Source organism: Monodon monoceros, unplaced genomic scaffold (genome assembly GCF_005190385.1).
Source record: "Monodon monoceros isolate NGI ecotype Baffin Bay Population unplaced genomic scaffold, NGI_Narwhal_1 Super_Scaffold_9, whole genome shotgun sequence".
In the NCBI taxonomy this organism is placed as follows: Eukaryota; Metazoa; Chordata; class Mammalia; order Artiodactyla; family Monodontidae; genus Monodon; species Monodon monoceros.
The window spans coordinates 20469896-20487739 of NW_021703786.1; the positions used below are offsets into that span (position 1 = coordinate 20469896).

At 49.0% G+C, this 17844-nt stretch overlaps 1 protein-coding gene across 3 annotated transcripts in view; it reads right to left on the reverse strand.

The window, feature by feature from the left end:
* Positions 1-17122, reverse strand: part of PLEKHM1 (pleckstrin homology and RUN domain containing M1) — a 50783-nt gene extending 33661 nt beyond the window's left edge. For 2 of the 3 annotated variants that reach the window (XM_029211772.1, XM_029211773.1), the window contains exons 1-5: positions 17005-17122; positions 14136-14297; positions 10294-10382; positions 7153-7400; positions 4761-5387 (exon numbers count right to left, since the gene is read on the reverse strand). In XM_029211772.1, coding sequence (XP_029067605.1) covers positions 4761-5387; positions 7153-7400; positions 10294-10341 — 923 coding nt within the window. In that variant the 5' untranslated portion in view covers positions 10342-10382; positions 14136-14297; positions 17005-17122. Of the gene's footprint in view, positions 1-4760; positions 5388-7152; positions 8493-10293; positions 10383-14135; positions 14298-17004 lie in introns of those variants that run through there. The other variant, XM_029211771.1, reaches the window with a different exon arrangement.
* Positions 17123-17844: the final 722 nt, after the last annotated feature.

Here is a 17844-nt window from a genome sequence, read left to right on the forward strand (position 1 = left end):
CAAAGCGATCAATAAACGTTAACCTCATTATCACTGATAAGACTGCTTAGCCTCCGTGTACACAAACATAGACGTGTAAGGAAAGGAACAGATTTATTGAAATACTCACTAGCATTACCAAAACAGTTACCAATTAGAAGTGAATCCTAACCTATAAGAAAGATTTTAATGACAAGCGTAGACTGGGTGTTAGAATAAGTGACTGACTTAATGCTTAGAGAAATGTCACGAAACAGCAGAAAGCTTGTGTGATCAATTAGAGCTTCTGTCAAATCAAAACCAAGATCAAGGGGAATTCCTTGGCAGTCCAGTGGTTAGGACTCTGCACTTCCATTGAAGGGGGCACGGGTTCAATCCCTGGTCAGGGAACTAAGATCCTTCAAGCTGCAGGGCACAGCCAAAACAACCCCAAAAAAACAAAAAACCCAGGTCAAGGTGAAATGAAGCTCACAGAGCTTCACCAGAATTGGTGAAGGACTCAGTGAGAATAAGAGAGACACGTACATCAAGTGGAAAAAAGGGCTAGAGATGAGATTTTGAAGGAAAGGCAAGAGAAAGAACATTTTTAAAAATTTTGAGGAAAATGAAACATAGAAATGAAACTGGGGGAAAAAAAAAAGGAAAAGAAATGAAACTGAAACCACTACAGTCCTTCCACTTTGGTCTGGTTCAGGGCCATGTTTCCCAAAACCTTTCTATTCGAAAATTGTTTTTTTGTTTTTTTTTTTTGGCTGCACCGCCCGGCATGTAGGATCTTAGTTCCCCAACCAGGGACTGAACCCAGGCCCCCCCTGCATTGGAAGCGCAGAGTCTTAACCACTGGACTACCAGGGAAGTCCTCTATTCGAAAATTTTTAAACTTTGTGCTTTCATTTAGAGAACAATCTGGGAAAAAAGTATATGTATTATAAATACTTATGTATGAAGTAAATTAAAAGCATGGCCTGGAGAATCTGAATGGCCACCTTATAAAGTACCCCTGACAAGTGATCCTGAGCCTGCGGTTTTCCTGAACATGCAGACTATTGTGTTGGTGATACACAGTATTATTTGGCAGTCAAGGGCCACTAATAAAAGCAAAGAGGGCTTCCCTGGTGGCGCAGTGGTTGAGAGTCTGCCTGCCGATGCAGGGGACGCGGGTTCGTGCCCCGGTCCGGGAAGATCCCACATGCCTCGGAGCAGCTGGGCCCGTGAGCCATGGCCGCTGAGTCTGTGCGTCCGGAGCCTGTGCTCCGCAACGGGAGAGGCCACAACAGTGAGAGGCCCGCGTACTGCAAAAAAAAAAAGCAAAGAGGTAGGCTGCACATGCTAAGAATCATTTCCCCCAAGGGAAGGCCTCATGACAATGACCTCTGACAAATATTACTAACCAAGGTTTTGCAGCAGTGTATGTGAGGGCAAGCAGTAGGAGAACGGATGTCACAGGTACACAGTAGTAAAATGACGCCACCACCCAGTGAGCATGCATGCTGTGTCAGACACTGCTCTAAGCATTTGACAGATCTAAATTCATTTCATCTCCCCAGCATTCCTTTGAAGCATTCTTATTCCCATTTTACAGATGAGGACATCAAGGTCAGAAAGGTTGAGTAACTTGCCCGAGATGGCAAAGCTGGTTGATGGAGGGCTCAGGCAGTCCAGCTCCTGAGTCCACACTTTTTACCACTAGACTGTACCTATGCATGATATAATTATAATTCAGGATATAATTATAATTCAGACCCAATGAACACAAAAGAAGCTGTGTGGGACAGTCGATCCTCTCTTCACAAGGCAAACTGTAATTTGGCTTCTGCAAAACATTAATAAGTTTCATTTGGAATGTTATGGGTTTTGCGCTTCATGTTTAATTTGTAGATTTTTTCTCTTTTTTTTTGGCCACACAGAGAGGCTTGTGGGATCTTAGTTCCCCGAGCAGGGATTGAACCTGGGCCCTGGCAGTGAAAGCGCGGAGTCCTAACCACTGGACCACCAGGGAATTCCCAGTTTATAGATGTTTTGACTCTATAGCTGTAAGAGTTTTAAGCACAACATGTTTATGCCTAATTTTAAGTTATATACATTTAAGTAGCACAACAACTTAAGCAAACTCTTACGTGTTGGTGAGAATCTTTACCATTAAAACATATACTTTAAGAAATGCTGGTCTCTGTGAATGCTCCAAGACAAACTTCCAGCCCAGCTCTAAGAATGATGGCGCTGGCTGCGTGCTTGTGTGTGTGTGTACGTGTGTGTGTGTGTGTGTGTGTGTGGTGTCTGCCGCTTCCTCACATCACTGTCCAGTGTTGGTCTGTACATCCTGACCCTCTTCCCTTGAGTTCCCCTGGAATACCCAGGACAACACTTCCCATGCAGGGTGGATGGTCACTGATTCAGTGACCTTAAGCTGGAATTTTCCAATCACAAGACTCATGAAAGATAAAGACGAGGCACATGACAAAGAGAAGGCTGGCTGGTCTGCGGGAGGAGGGAGAGACAACCAAGGGCTAAGACAGGTGACTGAGCCTCAGTCACGCCATGGGCCCAGCCATCTCTGGGGCGGGGGCTGCTCCTTCCCAGCACGTTATATCTAATCCTTCCGTTTGACATGTGAAAATTCTATCTGATGTGCTCAATGTTCAGAGGCCATTTCTGGGACCTACCAGACATTCTTATGTGTGCATCTCACTCATGGGTATCTCACTTGATTCTCAAACAGCCCTATGAGGGAATTTCCATTTTAAAGACGAAGAAACAATAAAATAGGTAACTAATAAGGACCTACTGTATAGCACAGGGAACTCTACTCAGTATTCTGTAATGACCTATATGGGAAAAGAATCTAAAATGAGTAGATATAAGAATATGTGTAACTGAATCACTTTGCTGTACGGCAGAAACTGAAACAACATTGTAAATCAACTCTACTCCAATAAAAATTTAAAAAAAAAGAAAAAAGAAAAAGATGAAGAAACAGAACCTCAAGAAGAGTTAGCCATGTACGAGACATAACTGGGCTTGTACGTGGTGGAACGGGGCTTGAAACTAGATCTGCTCCAGGGCCAGTCCATGACACCCAATCCTGGTGTGATTCCCACACCGGGTGGGAGCCCTGTAAAGACCTGAACCAAGGTGGGGGGAAGGGTGGGGAACAGCAGGAGTGGAAAGGTCCTAAACACAGCTGATGTAACACAGGTCCTACTAGAGGAAATGCTTCAGAGACGGCTACCATTTTTTACCTATGAGACGAGCAAATTTCCAAAAGTTTGATGATACCTTCTGTTGACAAGGCTGAGAGGACACAAGCACAACCCTGATGGAGCGCAAATAGGCAATATCTGTGAAAATTACAAATTAATTTATTCCTTGGCTCAGCAATTTTGCTTCTGGGAATTTACTGAACAGAGATAGCTTGCGTAGGCCTAAAGGACCACATACACAGGTTATTTATAGAAATACTGAACTCCAATGTCCATTAAACTCAGGGCTGATTCAATAAACTAAGGTACATTCATACAATGGAAAAATCTGTAACAGGAAAAAAAAAAAAAAAAGAAGCTCTGATATGAAAAGATCTCCCAAACAAGGTATAGAATAATTTATACTAGCTTTCATGGAAAGAAAGGAATAAGAAATAAGAAAGATAATAACCTATAAGGGAAAAGAATCTGAAAAACAATATATTATATATATATATATATATAATATATATATAACATATTTATATGTATGTATAAATAACTGAATTACTGTGCTGTACACCTGAAACTAACACAACATTGTAAATCAACTATACTTCAATTTAAAAAAAAAAGAAAGGGCTTCCCTGGTGGCGCAGTGGTTGAGAGTCTGCCTGCCGATGCAGGGGACGCGGGTTTGTGCCCCAGTCCGGGAAGATCCCACATGCCGCGGAGCGGCTGGGCCCGTGAGCCATGGCCGCTGGGCCTGCGCGTCTGGAGCCTGTGCTCCGCGACGGGAGAGGCCACAACAGTGAGAGGCCCGCGTACTGAAAAAAAAAAAAAAAAAAAAAAAGAAAATTTAAAAATTTGTACATTCATATTTGTTATAGATGCATTTAGAAATTGGAAAAATATGCAAGAAATTAATAATTATGGTTACATAAATACAGTGGGAAAGACTTTTCACTGTATATATTTTAGATTTTTTTTAACTATAAAAATATATTATCTATTCAAAAATTAATGTTAAAAAGCCTGAAGGAAGGAAGGCTCTGGCCAGGCTCCCCTCTCCAGTCCAGTTCATCATTCCATGTCCTCCTCCTCCACACACTTGCTCGTCCCCATTTGTCTGCCACCCCCGTCCTGGCATCACTCAGGTTTTGTGTCCCCCAGAAGGTCTTCTGTGAGGTCCCAGAAGATCACCCTTATGCACTGTGCTTCACTGCACTTTTTGGGAAGTTGTACATAGAGCTCTGAACTATCAGTTTCCTTCTCTCTAGATGAAGACGACAATAATATTTCACACTAAATCTCAGAGATTAAATAACTTGTTACAGGTCACCAGGACAGAGATGGGGCTGGAACCAACTCTGAGCCCCATCTAAATGCATTCTCCCCACTGGCCCCAGTCTGCCTGAAGGTACAGCTCCCAGCAATTCCAGTCTCTGGGGGAGAGTCCCTGCCCCCTTCATCTGTCTTTACGCCCTAACAGAGTTCCGTGCTCAGTGACAGGCAATCACATGCCCCAGGAAGGGAGGGAGGGCAAGAGGAAGAGAAGAAGGAAGGAGAAAGAGAGGGAAGGGGTGGGGGAGGGGTACTCACTCTTGCAGAGACGGGTCCGAATCGTCAGCATTTGCCGTCCCCAGGTCTGAGTCGCAGGACATGGGCTCCTCGGAACGGTCTGGACTCTTGGAGCCATTCTCTTGGAGCAGGCAGCTGTCAGAGTTGAGGCTGCAAGAGAGCTGAGACGAACTGGCCGTGTCCAGACTGAGGGAGGAGGCTGTGAGCCCCCTGTTCCGTCGGATCTTATGGCCCGAGTGCTGGACCTCGATGTCCTCTGAGCCTGAGGAATGGGAGATGGAATCCAGAGACTCCTTCCGCTGTAGTTCCGCTCCAGAGGTAGTGAGGGGGTCGAGCTCCGAGAGCGGGCAGAGCCCGGAGAGGGCCAGCGGGGTGAGCGTCCACTCGTTTAGGATGGCAGACTTGTAGGAGAGCTCGAAGGACAGGGACGTCAGGCCCTGCAGGAAGCTCAGGAGGAACTCGCCCTCCTCGGCGTCACGGAGCAGGGCCGTGGGCTGATAGTACTCGCACAGGCGGGCCTGCTCCTGCAGCAGCAGCTTCAGGTAGCACTCCATCAGGCCGTCATTGAGGGCCAGCCGCAGCCAGGCCCGGCAGCGGCCCACATCCGTGCTCACGAAGATCAGGTGCTCCAATTCCGAGATGATGTGTCTGGGAAGGCGGAGAGCACACGTGTCTTCAAGAAACAACTCCAAATCATGGACATGTCATTTTATCCACTGGTTAGCAAGAGCCAGTAACAACGACCACAAATATACATAGGCATGAAAAGCTCCTGGATAACAGTGTTAAAGGGGAATTTAGAAAGGTTCAGCTCTAAACCCCCAACTTTTTTACATTTAGTGTCATGAAGGATTGTTGCCATTTTCATGACAACTACCCGTCCGGCCCCTGACATCACCTGCTCATCCTGGACGTGTCTGCTAAGCCCCTAAATTTTAGGTTGAGGTCCTCAGAGCTGTGAAGACACAGGGTAAAGTCATGGTCCCTACCCTCGGTCCAGGAAACCGCCTTTCAAGGGCATATTGAGGTGAGCCCTGTTGTTAGCAGAGCTGGGGTGAGGGCTGGGTAGTCATCTCTGGGTTGGAGTAAGGAAAACACCACAGAAGAGGGTAGTATCTGAGCTGGGCCTTGAGAGACTAAAGAGGCAAAGATGGATGGAGAACCTTTGAGGCACAAGGGACTGACGGAGAAAAAAGCATAAAGGGTAGGAAAGCAACAGACTGTAACAGGAGTGGGGAGTGCTCCGGTTACAGCACAGGGACAAAGAGTGGGTGATTGGGTTGCAAAGCCAGGTAATGCAGGCCTTGAGTATCAAACGGGGGAGGCAAAGCGGGGCGATGCTCCCCACACCTGGCTGTGCACCCGAATCACCTGGGGAACTAGGTTAGGATACAGGTTCCGGGGCCCCAGCCAAGTGAAGCAGACCCCAGGCTGGCGTTTGGGAGCCTGTGGGCTATAGGTTTTTGCTCAGGAAAGTGACGTGCTCGCAGCTACGCAGACTTCAGGGTGGGGTGTTCCTACCCAACCCGACCTCACGTGTACCAAACTCAGCTCCTGAATGCCTCGGTCTGATGTAAATGCCCCTCCTCTGACTACCGCCATCCCCTGTGCACGTCTCCTCCACGGGAGTGCGGACCGTACTCTGCAGAACCCAGTGATGGAGCTCCAGTCAGCTTAAGCTCAGTAAATGTTGGCTGACTGACCAAAGGAAAGACAGAATGAGATAAGGGGGACAATTAGAAAGGCACTGCCACCCAGGAGTCAGGTAAGAACCTGAGATAGGGCAGCGGCAGTAGCACGGGAAGGAAGATTAGAGACTGACAAAGGCACCTTCGGGCAGGAGGTGGCATTTAATAGCCCCGAGAGGCACAGTGTCAGCTGCCTGCTCCGAAGTCCAGGCGGTTCAGGGCAGGGCCAGCAAGACAAGTGTCTCAGAGCACACATTCAGAGGCTCTAGCTGGATGCCACTCTTCTTAAAAAAAAAGAAACAAACCCTACCTTGTTACAAGTATGATATGTAGCACACAGATGTGCAAACATCCTAAGGCAGGGTCAGCAAACTTCTGGAAAGCGCCAGACAATAAAGATTTCAGGCTCTGCAGGCCACACAACCTCTGTTGCAACTACCGAATTTGCCAGAGGGTGGTACAAAGAAGGCTCCTGCTCTTGCTTAGGGCGCCCAGCCCAGGGGCTCGACGCTGCCCCAGGCCATGGCCTGAGGGGCTCACTGAGCCCTGGTCTAACATCCCCCCACCCCCACCCCGCTTGGTCCACCAACTCCTCTCCGGGACACAGGGCTCTCTGTGTCTCTCCCGCACGGCTGGAGGGAAGAGCCCAGCGTCCCACACTCTGAAGCTCTTCCCCGACGTGAACTGCCTCCACCCCCTGCCCCGCCACCCCCAGCAGCTCTCACTTGTGGGTGACAGCTTTCAGGAGGGGCCAGAAGACGGGCTGAGGCAGAGGCTTCTGGTGGGCACTTTTCTTCCTTTTCCCTCCGGCCTCGGCTCGGATGTGCTTGGTGTGCAGGCCGTGGATGAAGACGGCTTCCAGGGCGCTGCACATGCTGTTGGCATCTCCGTCTTCACTTGTGACTGCTGTGTCCAAGGACACGTACTGCTTCTGCAGTGCCTTCACGGAGCCCACTAGCTTCTTCTTGATGACCTGGGTGGCGCCAGACATAACACAGGCCTTTAGAGGCTCCTGTGGCGACCCCTGCAATGTGACTCTTCCTGTGGCCAAACTCATGGGTCCACATGCATGCACAAATCTACATATCTGTGTAGCAAAACGAGTACAGGCTAACAGTAGAAAATAAAGAGAAAGCAGAGAGAAGAAAAGGAAAATCGCCCCAAGATGTGTTAGTTTTTGCAAAGATATGTGTGTTTTAAAAATTTCTTTGTTTTCTATTTTTTATTTACTTATTTATTGGCCGCACAGAGAGGCTTGTGGGATCTTAGTTCCCCGACCAGGGACTGAACCCGGCCCACGGCAGTGACAGCGCTGGGTCCTAACCACTGGACAGCCAGGGAAATCCCTGTTTGTTTTTTAAACCAAACTTCAGTGAGCTGACAGCCATATAAACCTTGTGTTTAAATACTGGCTCCATCAGAGTTACAGCTATGGGAGCTTGGGTAATCCATTTAGGGCAGGGGTGAGGCTTTCTACCTTAATCACATGACCAACATTCCACTGAGAGTCAACAGGTTAAGAGTCAAAAAGTGTTGCTTTAGAACAATAAAAACACCCAGAAACAGGAGCACAGTTTACATGAAGAAAGATCCTAGACCTGGCAGTCAGAGCCTGGGTTTAGTCTCAGCTCTGTCAGTCACCAGTTGGGTCACCTCAGATATTTCACTTAACCTCTCTGAGCCTCAACTTTCTCATCTGTTAAATGGAAATAATACTTGGTGATTTACAGCTGGGGGTATTACACTTTGAAAGTAGGACTAGTTTTTTTTTTTGGTTTTTTTTTTGCGGTACACGGGCCTGTCACTCTTGTGGCCTCTCCCGTTGCGGAGCACAGGCTCCGGATGCGCAGGCTCAGCGGCCATGGCTCACGGGCCCAGCCGCTCCACGGCATGTGGGATCCTCCCGGACCAGGGCACAAACCCGTGTCCCCTGCATCGGCAGGCGGACTCTCAACCACTGCGCCACCAGGGAAGCTCAGGACTAGTTTTTTATTCATCCTTGTGCCCTCCACAATGGGCCTGGTTCTTGGCACATGTACTCAGTAAATGTTTGCTAAATGAATAAATTATAAAATATACATAAAGTCCTTTGAAAATACATAGTTAAGATCGTTCTATCATAATATAAGTACATATATCAAAATTACCTAAGGGTTTGGAAAAGGACTGGAAGGGATTGCAGAAAAACTGGTTTGAATTATTAGGTGATAGGATTATGGACAAATATTTCACTGTTTCACTTTTATTTTAGCCAACACAATTAATGTTAATGTTCTTTGAAAAGTTAAATGTTCCTTTTTTAGAACAGCTTTAATGAGACATAATTTACATATCATAGAATTCACTCATTAAAATATACAGCTCAGTGGTTTTTAGTACATTCACAGAATTGTGCAACCATTTCTGCTATCTAATTTTAGAACATTTTTATGACCCCCAAAAGAAACCCTGTACCTATCAGCAGTCACTCACTATTCCCCTCTCCCCCAACCCTTGGCAACCACTGATCTACTTTCTGTCTCTATGGATTTGCCTATTCTGGACATTTCTTATAAATGGAATCATATGATATGCAGCCTTTTGTGTCTGACTTCACTTAGCACGTTTTCAAGTTTGTCTGTGTTGTAGCATATATCAGTCCTTCATTCCTTTTTATTGCCAAATAATATTCCATTGCATGGATATATCACATTATATTTAGCCATTCATCGATTAATAGATATTTGGGTTGTTTCCACTTTTTGGCTACAACACTGCTATGAACATTCATGTTCATAGTTTTTTGTGTAAATATATGTTTTCAATTCTCTTGGGTGTATACCTAGGAGTGGAATTGCTGAGTCACATGCAACTCTATGTTTCACTTTTTGAGGAACTATCAAACTGTTTTCCACAATGGCTGTACCATTTTACACTCCCACCAGGAAGGTATGAGAGTTCCACCTTCTCCACAACCCCACCAATACTTACTATTGTCTGCCATTTCGATTACAGTCATCCTAGTGGATATGAAGAAGTATCTCATTATGTTTTTTTTTTTTTTCTGGCCACACCGCACAGCATGTGGGATCTTAGTTCCCCAACCAGGGGCTGAACCCCTACCTCCCCGCACTGGAAGCACGGAGTCTTAACCACTGAACCACTGGGTAAGTCCCTCATTATGATTTTTTTTTCTTACTATTTTATTTTACTTTTTAAAAAAAAGTTGTATTGGAGTATAGTTGCCGTAAAATGTTGTGTTAGTTTCAGGTGTACAGCAAAGTGAATCAGTTATACATAGACATATATCCACCTTTTTTTTTTTTAGATTCTTTTCCTATACAGGCCATTACAAAGTACTGAGTGGAGTCCCTGTGCTATACAGCAGGTTCTTATTGGTTATCTATTTTATATATAGTAGTGTGTATACGTCAGTCCCAATCTCCCAATTTATCCCTCCCACACCTTGTCCCCGGTAACCATGAGTTTGTTTTCTACATCCGTGGTGACTCTACTTCTGTTTTCCTCATTATGGTTTTGATTTGCCGTTGTCTAATGTCTAATGATGTGGAGCGTCTTTTTATGTACTTATTGGTCATTTGTATATGTTCTTTGGAGAAATCCTTGGTCCTCAGGTAACCTACATGCAATCTCCATTGTTTTTTGTAAATCTCCATTCTATCACCATTAAGATGATCTAGAAAGGGCAGGATCTAGAAAGGGCAGGATCTCCTCGGAGCCTGCTTCTGCTATAACTTTTTCTCAACTCCAGGCCTCTCTTTCTGAACAGTGCAAATGCATTTCAAAGTGAGAAAAAACAATGAAAACAATGAAATGGCTGTCCCAGGCACCCCTTCCTCCACCCTTGATTCTCCCTTGTTGCCTACCGGGATGGCAGCCCGGGGGTCCAGTCCATTCTCCACCGCTGAGAGCATTTCCACTCAAGCAGCAGCTCCCCAGAAGAATCACATGACACCTACAGGGACAGACACGGCCAGATGAACAATCACTGTGCCCAAACGATCTCCTCCCCACGCCCCACCCCCATCTTACTCAACCTGCAACTGCAAGGACTTTCAATACAAAAGTAAAAACTGAGAGTGGATTTTAAGGATGGAAACAAGGAAGGAAACAAGATTTCGTGGGGTGTGCCATGGGCGAGTCTATCCCAAACGGTGGGTAGAAAGGGCTCTTGACACCACTCCAAATGCTGGCACAAAAAAGCAGGGAATAAAAGGCTAATTTAGGGACCTCCCTGGTGGCGCAGTGGTTAAGAATCTGCCTGCCAATGCAGCGTACATGGGTTCAAGCCCTGGTCTGGGAAGATCCCACATGCCGCGAAGCAACTAAGCCCGTGCGCCACAACTACTGAGCCTGCACTCTAGAGCCTGTGAGCCACAACTACTGAGCCCGTGTGCCACAACTACTGAAGCCCGCGCGCCTAGAGCCCGTGCTCCGCAACAAGAGAAGCCACAGCAATGAGAAGCCCGCACACCGCAATGAGGAGTAGCCCCTGCCTGCTACAAATAGAGAAAGCCCGCATGCAGCAATGAAGACCAAACACAGACAAAAATAAATAAATTTATTAAAAAAAAAAAAGGCTAACTTAGATACAGATGTGAGGCTGCAAGGGGGGATGCTGCAGCTGAAGGGGCCAAGAACCCACAGGGGCCGGGAAGCAGGGGCTCACAATTCACATTCAGGGCCTGGGCTCTGCAACTGTCCCGACTCCTGTCCCATCCCAGGGTCGGCCAGCTCAGTGGGGAAAAGTACAACTGAAATGCCTTCAAAAGGAAGGGCTCTCTCGCCACACAGCTGCTTCTCCTTTGGGCTGCAAAGGTCTAGCTTGAGCAGCACAGGGACATGTCTAAAGGGGAACAACACGGGTTCTGATCTCAATTTGCCACTAACCAGCTAGGCACACTGGGGCACGTATCAGACCTCTTAAGTGGAGACTATGAGTATGGAAAACGCTGAGCGCAGGGCCTGATATTTACCGAGGATAAATGGTATCTCTAACCCCAGTGGATGCGGCCGCCCGAATCTACAGGCGAAGAATGCCACTACCTAACTAAGCGTGTGCTAGCAGCTGAAGTCAGTACGCAGAGAAATCTCTCGAGGCAGCTGGCTCTCTCCCGGGGTGGCTGAGGCTAAGGGTGGGGTGGGGGCGAGGACTACGGCCTGAGCATGAAGGGGCTGCTGCCTGGCCTGCCCCACCCCGGGAACTTGCACAGGGCAGGACTGGACAGGCACACTCACATCTAAACAAATCTCTAGTGGCCACACAGCTAAGCATGAGGGGACACCACCACCAACAAAAAATAATAAAGAGAGAGAAAATCAGGTTACTGCTTTCTCTGCTCTCAAGAACCCATGGCCCAAAGAAGTTAGTAAAACCAAGACCTGTTAAATGGGTTTTGTGCCCTTTACATGTGTTACCCCATTCATTCCTGATAACCATCCTAGGAGTATCTTATCATCTCAGTCTGACAGATAAGAAGTAGAAGCTGACCCAGGTCGGGGAAATTCCCAAGATCCCAGGGCTGGTAAGTGGCCAACTCTACCAGCCGCCGCCAGGACAACAGCAACCCGAGCTCAAGAGAAACCCCCAGACTCCAGGAGGAGTGCGACCACCTCCCTTCTGGAAGAGGCGGGTGTGGGCTGGGGCTAAGGGGGCAACGGGCGAGGGGGCAGGGGAGGCCTGGGAGGAGGGCTCTTCAGCCGGGGGCCCCGGTGAGAGGCCACAGTGGAACACTGAGGTCAGTCTGGCAGGAGAGGTTTACAGGGGGACATGAGCATGACACTTGGAGATGAGAGAGGCAGAGTGGCCCTAAATGGTAGGAGCTGCTCTGATTCAATCCCTGGCCTGTGGAGTGGGCAGTGGGTAAACAGGACCCAGAGCCAACCTCTCCAAGTAAGGACATGCAGAGGGAGGGAGGTGTGTGGAGGGCGGCCCCCGCAGAGCCAACTCTGGTCAGGGTGTGAGAGACCCCAGAACACGGGCCCCCAGCCTCAGGCCTTGTCTGACTTACCTCACCCTCACCTCATCCCCCTCCCACCTACCAGGGATTCTTCAGGGCTCTCCTCCACACTCCAGCCACCAGCGCCCCAGACAAGGGGACATGTGCTGCAGACAGTCCCTCTGGACAACGTTCCTTCCAGGCCACCCTTGTGCAGCCCAGGAGGCCAAATCCAGGTTCTCTGGCTCCAAGACCCTGGGTTCCAATCGCCTTCAGCAATTCCAGCAGCCGAAGGCCTCCCCTCCGGCCTGCCCTTCTAGAGCCTCAAGCTGCGAAACTGCCCTTCCCTCAGCCAGCCACGGGCCAGGCCAGGAAGGGCTCAGGCCTCAACAATCTAAAGAACAGCCCGGATCCGTTAAAGCCTCATTGACTAATTAACTGAAAATAGTATTCATGGGACGGAGGGAGGCCTGTTAGTAAGTGGGTCCTCCAGCCCAGTAAGGGTCTGCTAAAAACCCAAAGCAAACTGATGCTGAGAGGTCAGAGCAGGGGGAGACACGTAATCGCCCCCTAAAACCAAGAGTCAGAAAAGCCACAAAATGACTGACGACGGTGCAGAGGAGTCCAGAAGGAGAATGGCCACTTGACAATTCACAAAACAGGACTGAGGCTTTGGGGTTCGGGCCACAATCCAGGGCACAACTTTCTTTGCAAGAAGCCAAAGCACCCCACCTATGTGGGTCTGCTCCATCATGCCTCAGGGGGCAGGAGACACGAGAACTTGCTGACGGAACCATAACGGGGCTTTGGGTCTCCTGACTGCTGGGTCAGCACTCCGTCATTCTCTAGACCCCCAGTCCACCTTCCTATGGGACTGGTTTCACTTCCTGTCCCCAGAACAGTCTTCATTGACACCAAAAGCCAAAGCAAAGAGAGGCGTGGCTGCAAGGAGACCTAGGCTAAAAAGAGTTAAGGAGAGAACGTGGGCAACATTACCAAAGAGCTCTTCAAACATTACTGGTGGAGTTTAGCAGAAAAGGTGACTTCTGTCTGCCTTTTAGGCAACTCCTAACCACGAGAAGTCTACCTCTCCCCGTAAGTACTGATTCATCCTGACATGGCTCTCCTAGCTTCTCTAATCTCATTTAATTCTTAAAACAACCCTGGGGACTTCCCTGGTGGTGCAGTGGTTAAGAATCCGCCTGCCAATGCAGGGGACACGGGTTTGAGCCCTGGTCTGGGAATATCCCACATGCCACGGAGCAACTAAGCCCATGTGCCACAACTACTGAGCCTGCGCTCTAGAGCCCGAGAGCCACAACTACTGAAGCCCATGCGCCTAGAGCCCATGGTCTGCAACAAGAGAAGCCACCACAATGAGAAGCCCATGCACCACAACAAAGAGTAGCCCCTGCTCTCTGCAACTAAAGACAGCCCGCGCACAGCAATGAAGACCCAACGCAGCCAAAAATAAATAAATTAATTAATTAATTAAAAAAAACAATCCTGTGAGAGAAGGATGATTATCCCCGTTTTACAGAGGAGAAGACTAAGGCTCAGTAGAAAAGAGCCCCAGGTAAGGGACAAAACTGTCTGGTTTCCTCATTCTAAGTCTTGTGTCAGACTTCACCAGATCAAACTGTCTCAGGTCTCTGGTTCCAAGAGTTTCAGGCAAACTGATTACTTATAGACTAAGTAATAATTAACTTAGTACTCAGAAAGCTCCATTTTTATCAAATAAGGCTAAAATCAACAAGAAACAATCTTACCCATCAGGTCTGTAGTCCCAACCAGCTGAGGCCAGGTCCTTTCCATGGTACACAGGTTTCACAGCTGTCCTTTCTTAAATGTTCCAACACACAGGAAGGAATTGTTGTGGTTGCTTTTCTTTATTATACTGCCCGGGCTTCTGTAAACATCCAATTTCACTTCTTCCAGAGACCAAGGAAGAAAGAAAAAAATGGCTTATATGAGACTTACATTCAAAGAAGAAATGGATGGCTTGGCTTCCCCGCTTCTGAAACACTCCATCCATAGGTAAACAGCAACCTCTTCTCCTTAGAGACTTCTCAGCCATTCCCAACAGCCTCCTCTCTACAGCCTGAATCCAATCCTGCACCGGGCTGTTCAGAACAAACAGCCTGACATTTAAGCCATCCAGCTGCTGTACCAGTTGATGAGTCATGGTTTTCAGTTGGAAAAGAATGACAAAGTTATCAGTTGGAAAAGAATGACAAAGTTATCTTCTGATTCAGAAAGGCAGCTGATCTTTCAGACATGTTAGTGCTGAGTAAACTGCACCTCCTCCCACCCGTAAAAAGCTGGATTTCTGGACAAGTGTTCTGGAGGGCGGGGGATGGAGAGAGTGTGCTGGGGGAACTGCATCTTTGAAGCAATTGGATACCAGCTGCAGGGCAAGAAACATCTAGCCTGTGATTCCCAAACCAAAGGCTAGTGAGTGAGCCCAGAAATGTGAATCAGTGAACAGGGGGTAACTTTCTTTCCCCCCTCCTTCCTTCCATTCAATAATACCCATCTCCCCCATATTTTTGTCCCATCCTTAGGATTCCAGCAAGGACCAAACTCTGAATGACTAAAAACAGGAACTTTACTCAACTCATTCACCATTACATTTCTAGTGCCTAGAACAACACAGACCACGCAGTGGTGCTCAAAAAATACCTGCTGAATGAACAGAAGAATAAAACAAAAATAAGGCTCAGGGGCAGGTTATCTCCATTTCACAGACCGAGGAAAGCTGAGGTATACAATTCTCAGCCACGATGCAACTCCTTTCATTAAATCACCCTGCCAGCAGGCTGAGACCACTCTGATATATTGCACCTTAATGGGGGGTGGGGTGGGGGATACTGAAGGGAGAGCTTCAACTTTCAAAGGAACAAGACTATAAACGGCAAAAGCAAAGACAACGGGTCCTGTCTGGGGCCCTTTAAAATTGCTGCCAAACGGCCAACCATCTGAAGCCAGGTCACTAGAATTTGGAGAGAATGTGTGCCCTAAAAGCCCAGGAGATGATAAATGCTGAGCTTGGGGCACGGGTGCCTCAGGAACGTCCCTCTCCCTCAGCTACTCAGATATCTCAACTCCCCACGTTCATGGGTAACCAAATGGCCAAAACTCAAAGATTCAGCACCTGCAAAACGAGGAAGTGATTCAACAGCCTCTGTACTCGCCTTAGCCTCCTGGGAACCCTCTCACCTACACTCTTCACAACATGTAACATCATCTCTGGCGTCCACTGTGTTCCCTGTGTTAAGCGTTGGGACAGGTCTGCTGTCAGCTCCAGCCGGGAGGAACACTGGGTGAGGAGGATCCTTTACAAGTGCCAGGACAACACACATGGATGTGGTTCTGTGACCACAGTCACACAGTGGTACTCCCTGAGTTTCTCCTGGGCCAGAAAACCAGCCAAAAGGAAGTGATGGCTTCCATTGGCCCAGGCTGTGAGTGAGCTAGGTGAGTGGCCATTCCTCACCTTCCAGGTATGTGGGTGACACCCACCATTCCAGCAGTAGCACAAGTCATTTAATATGAATGCTAGACCCATAATCCCTGGGAGCAGGTACAGCGGACAAGACACCCGGGAAAAAAAATCCCTGACCCTGACCCGAGGGCGGATCTCTACTTCTCCACACTTATTTACCACCTGAGGCCCTGCATGCACCCATCAAGGTGCTCAGTCTCTAACTGCTGGGCTCCCAGGAAGCACCTAAATTTGGCTGTTGAGGGGCAGCCGGTGGGGTTGGCAGGGGACTCTGCACTAAATTCTCAGATTGAATGGGGACGGGGGTCAAGAGAAAAATGGGTGTAGAGCTGAGGTGGGGACAGCAGAGGTGAAAGGGCAGGAGATCTATTTTTAATAAGATTGGCTGAGGGTGGTAGTAACTGGGGCACCAAGAGTTGGGGGTGGTTTAGCAAAGACTTAGGGATGGGGGTGTCCTCTGATGGTTGGAGATGGAAAGGAAGTATATGGTGGGCTAGGAAGTTAGGGTATGAGTCTGTGAGGACAAGATACATGTAAGACTTGGGATAGGGCTGAGATCAGAGTTATCAAAAAGAAAAGGGTGTGCTCAACAGGGCATCTACTTTAGTGGTGGGTCTTAAATGAGAGTGGGACAGAGGTGGGGAGCTGACCAGGGGGGTGTGGGAGATTCGGATAAGAAAGCTGATCCCGAAAAAGGCAAACCAGAATGGTGGGTCCTGAGGAGGCCTGTGTGCAGCATTAGCACGGCCAAAGGGGTTGAGAGGTGAAGACGAGCTGTGTTAGAGGGAGGCGGAGGGATGTGGCCAAGGTCGGGGTTGGAAGTGGGCTACCAGGAGGTCAAGGGTGCGGCTGCATTTACGCAAGACCGGCGGTGAGAGGGTGGGGGTAAGGGCTGGGGTCAGGTCACAAGTGGCAAATAGAGGGGAGAGGCCAGCAGCGGCAGTGCGGGCCGAAGGCTAGTTGGAGTGGGGCGCGGGGCTTGGGCTGGGAAGGGTGAGGACTCTGAAGCAGGACAGTCTCAAGGCAACCAGGGGTTTGGGATCACGGAGAGAGCTGCTGTTCCCTGTTCGCCTGTTCCCGTCCCGGCCTCGCCGCCCCTCTGCTGCCCGCCTCGCCCCCAACCCCTAACTCACCAAACGGAGTGGGGAGGGGGGCGGGGGCACTCCCGGTCGCTGCAGCCCCTAACACTCCGACCGGACGCTGCGGCCTCCGGACTACTGACAACAGGAAGCGGTTCCCGCGGCGCCTGACGCCGTCCATCACGTCAGCTGGGCGTCCGGCCCCGCCCTGCCCCTCGGAGCCAATCGCGGGGCGCGGAGGAACCGCGGGGCGGGGCCAGCGCGCTTGGACGCCCAAGGGTTCCCAGGCCCGGAGCAGAGACATGATCTGGGAGACTCGCGATCCTCGCCTTTCTGTTGGGCGCAGAGAGGCAACGCCACAGACTCCGGGCGGAGTGCGTTCTCACTGCCTGCCTCTCGCAGGGTCTGCGTCAGACGAGATCCTGGCTTCTGGCTTCCTGACCGTATCTGGCCGCAGCACTATCTGCGTAGAATTGGGGCCGACACATGGCCGCCTTCAGCGAAGGTTGCCCACTTGTAAAATGGGACCAACGCCTATCCCGTTTTTGCCTCCCCCAGGGCATCAGCGTAGCCCGGTGGGCAGAGCCCAGGCCCAACTTAGAGCTTCCCTCCTGCTCTCAGGAAAAACGTAGATGTTTTGAGCACAGCTTATACCAAGTGAGCTCCTTGAGGTCCTCTGGGCATTGTCCTGTAACGCACCATCATCCCCGCGCCGCACATGCTCAAGCAATTCTCATACAGCCTTGTTTGCTTTACATCGTATAAGTGCTATTTCTCTTTCAAATGGAATCAGAGCAAAAGGTCAAAAGTAGCAGGGGTGTCGTGCCATACTTCAGACATTTAACACATGCAGGCTTTGATCGACTGAGAGCCTAGGGTCTGAGCGTGGGCCAG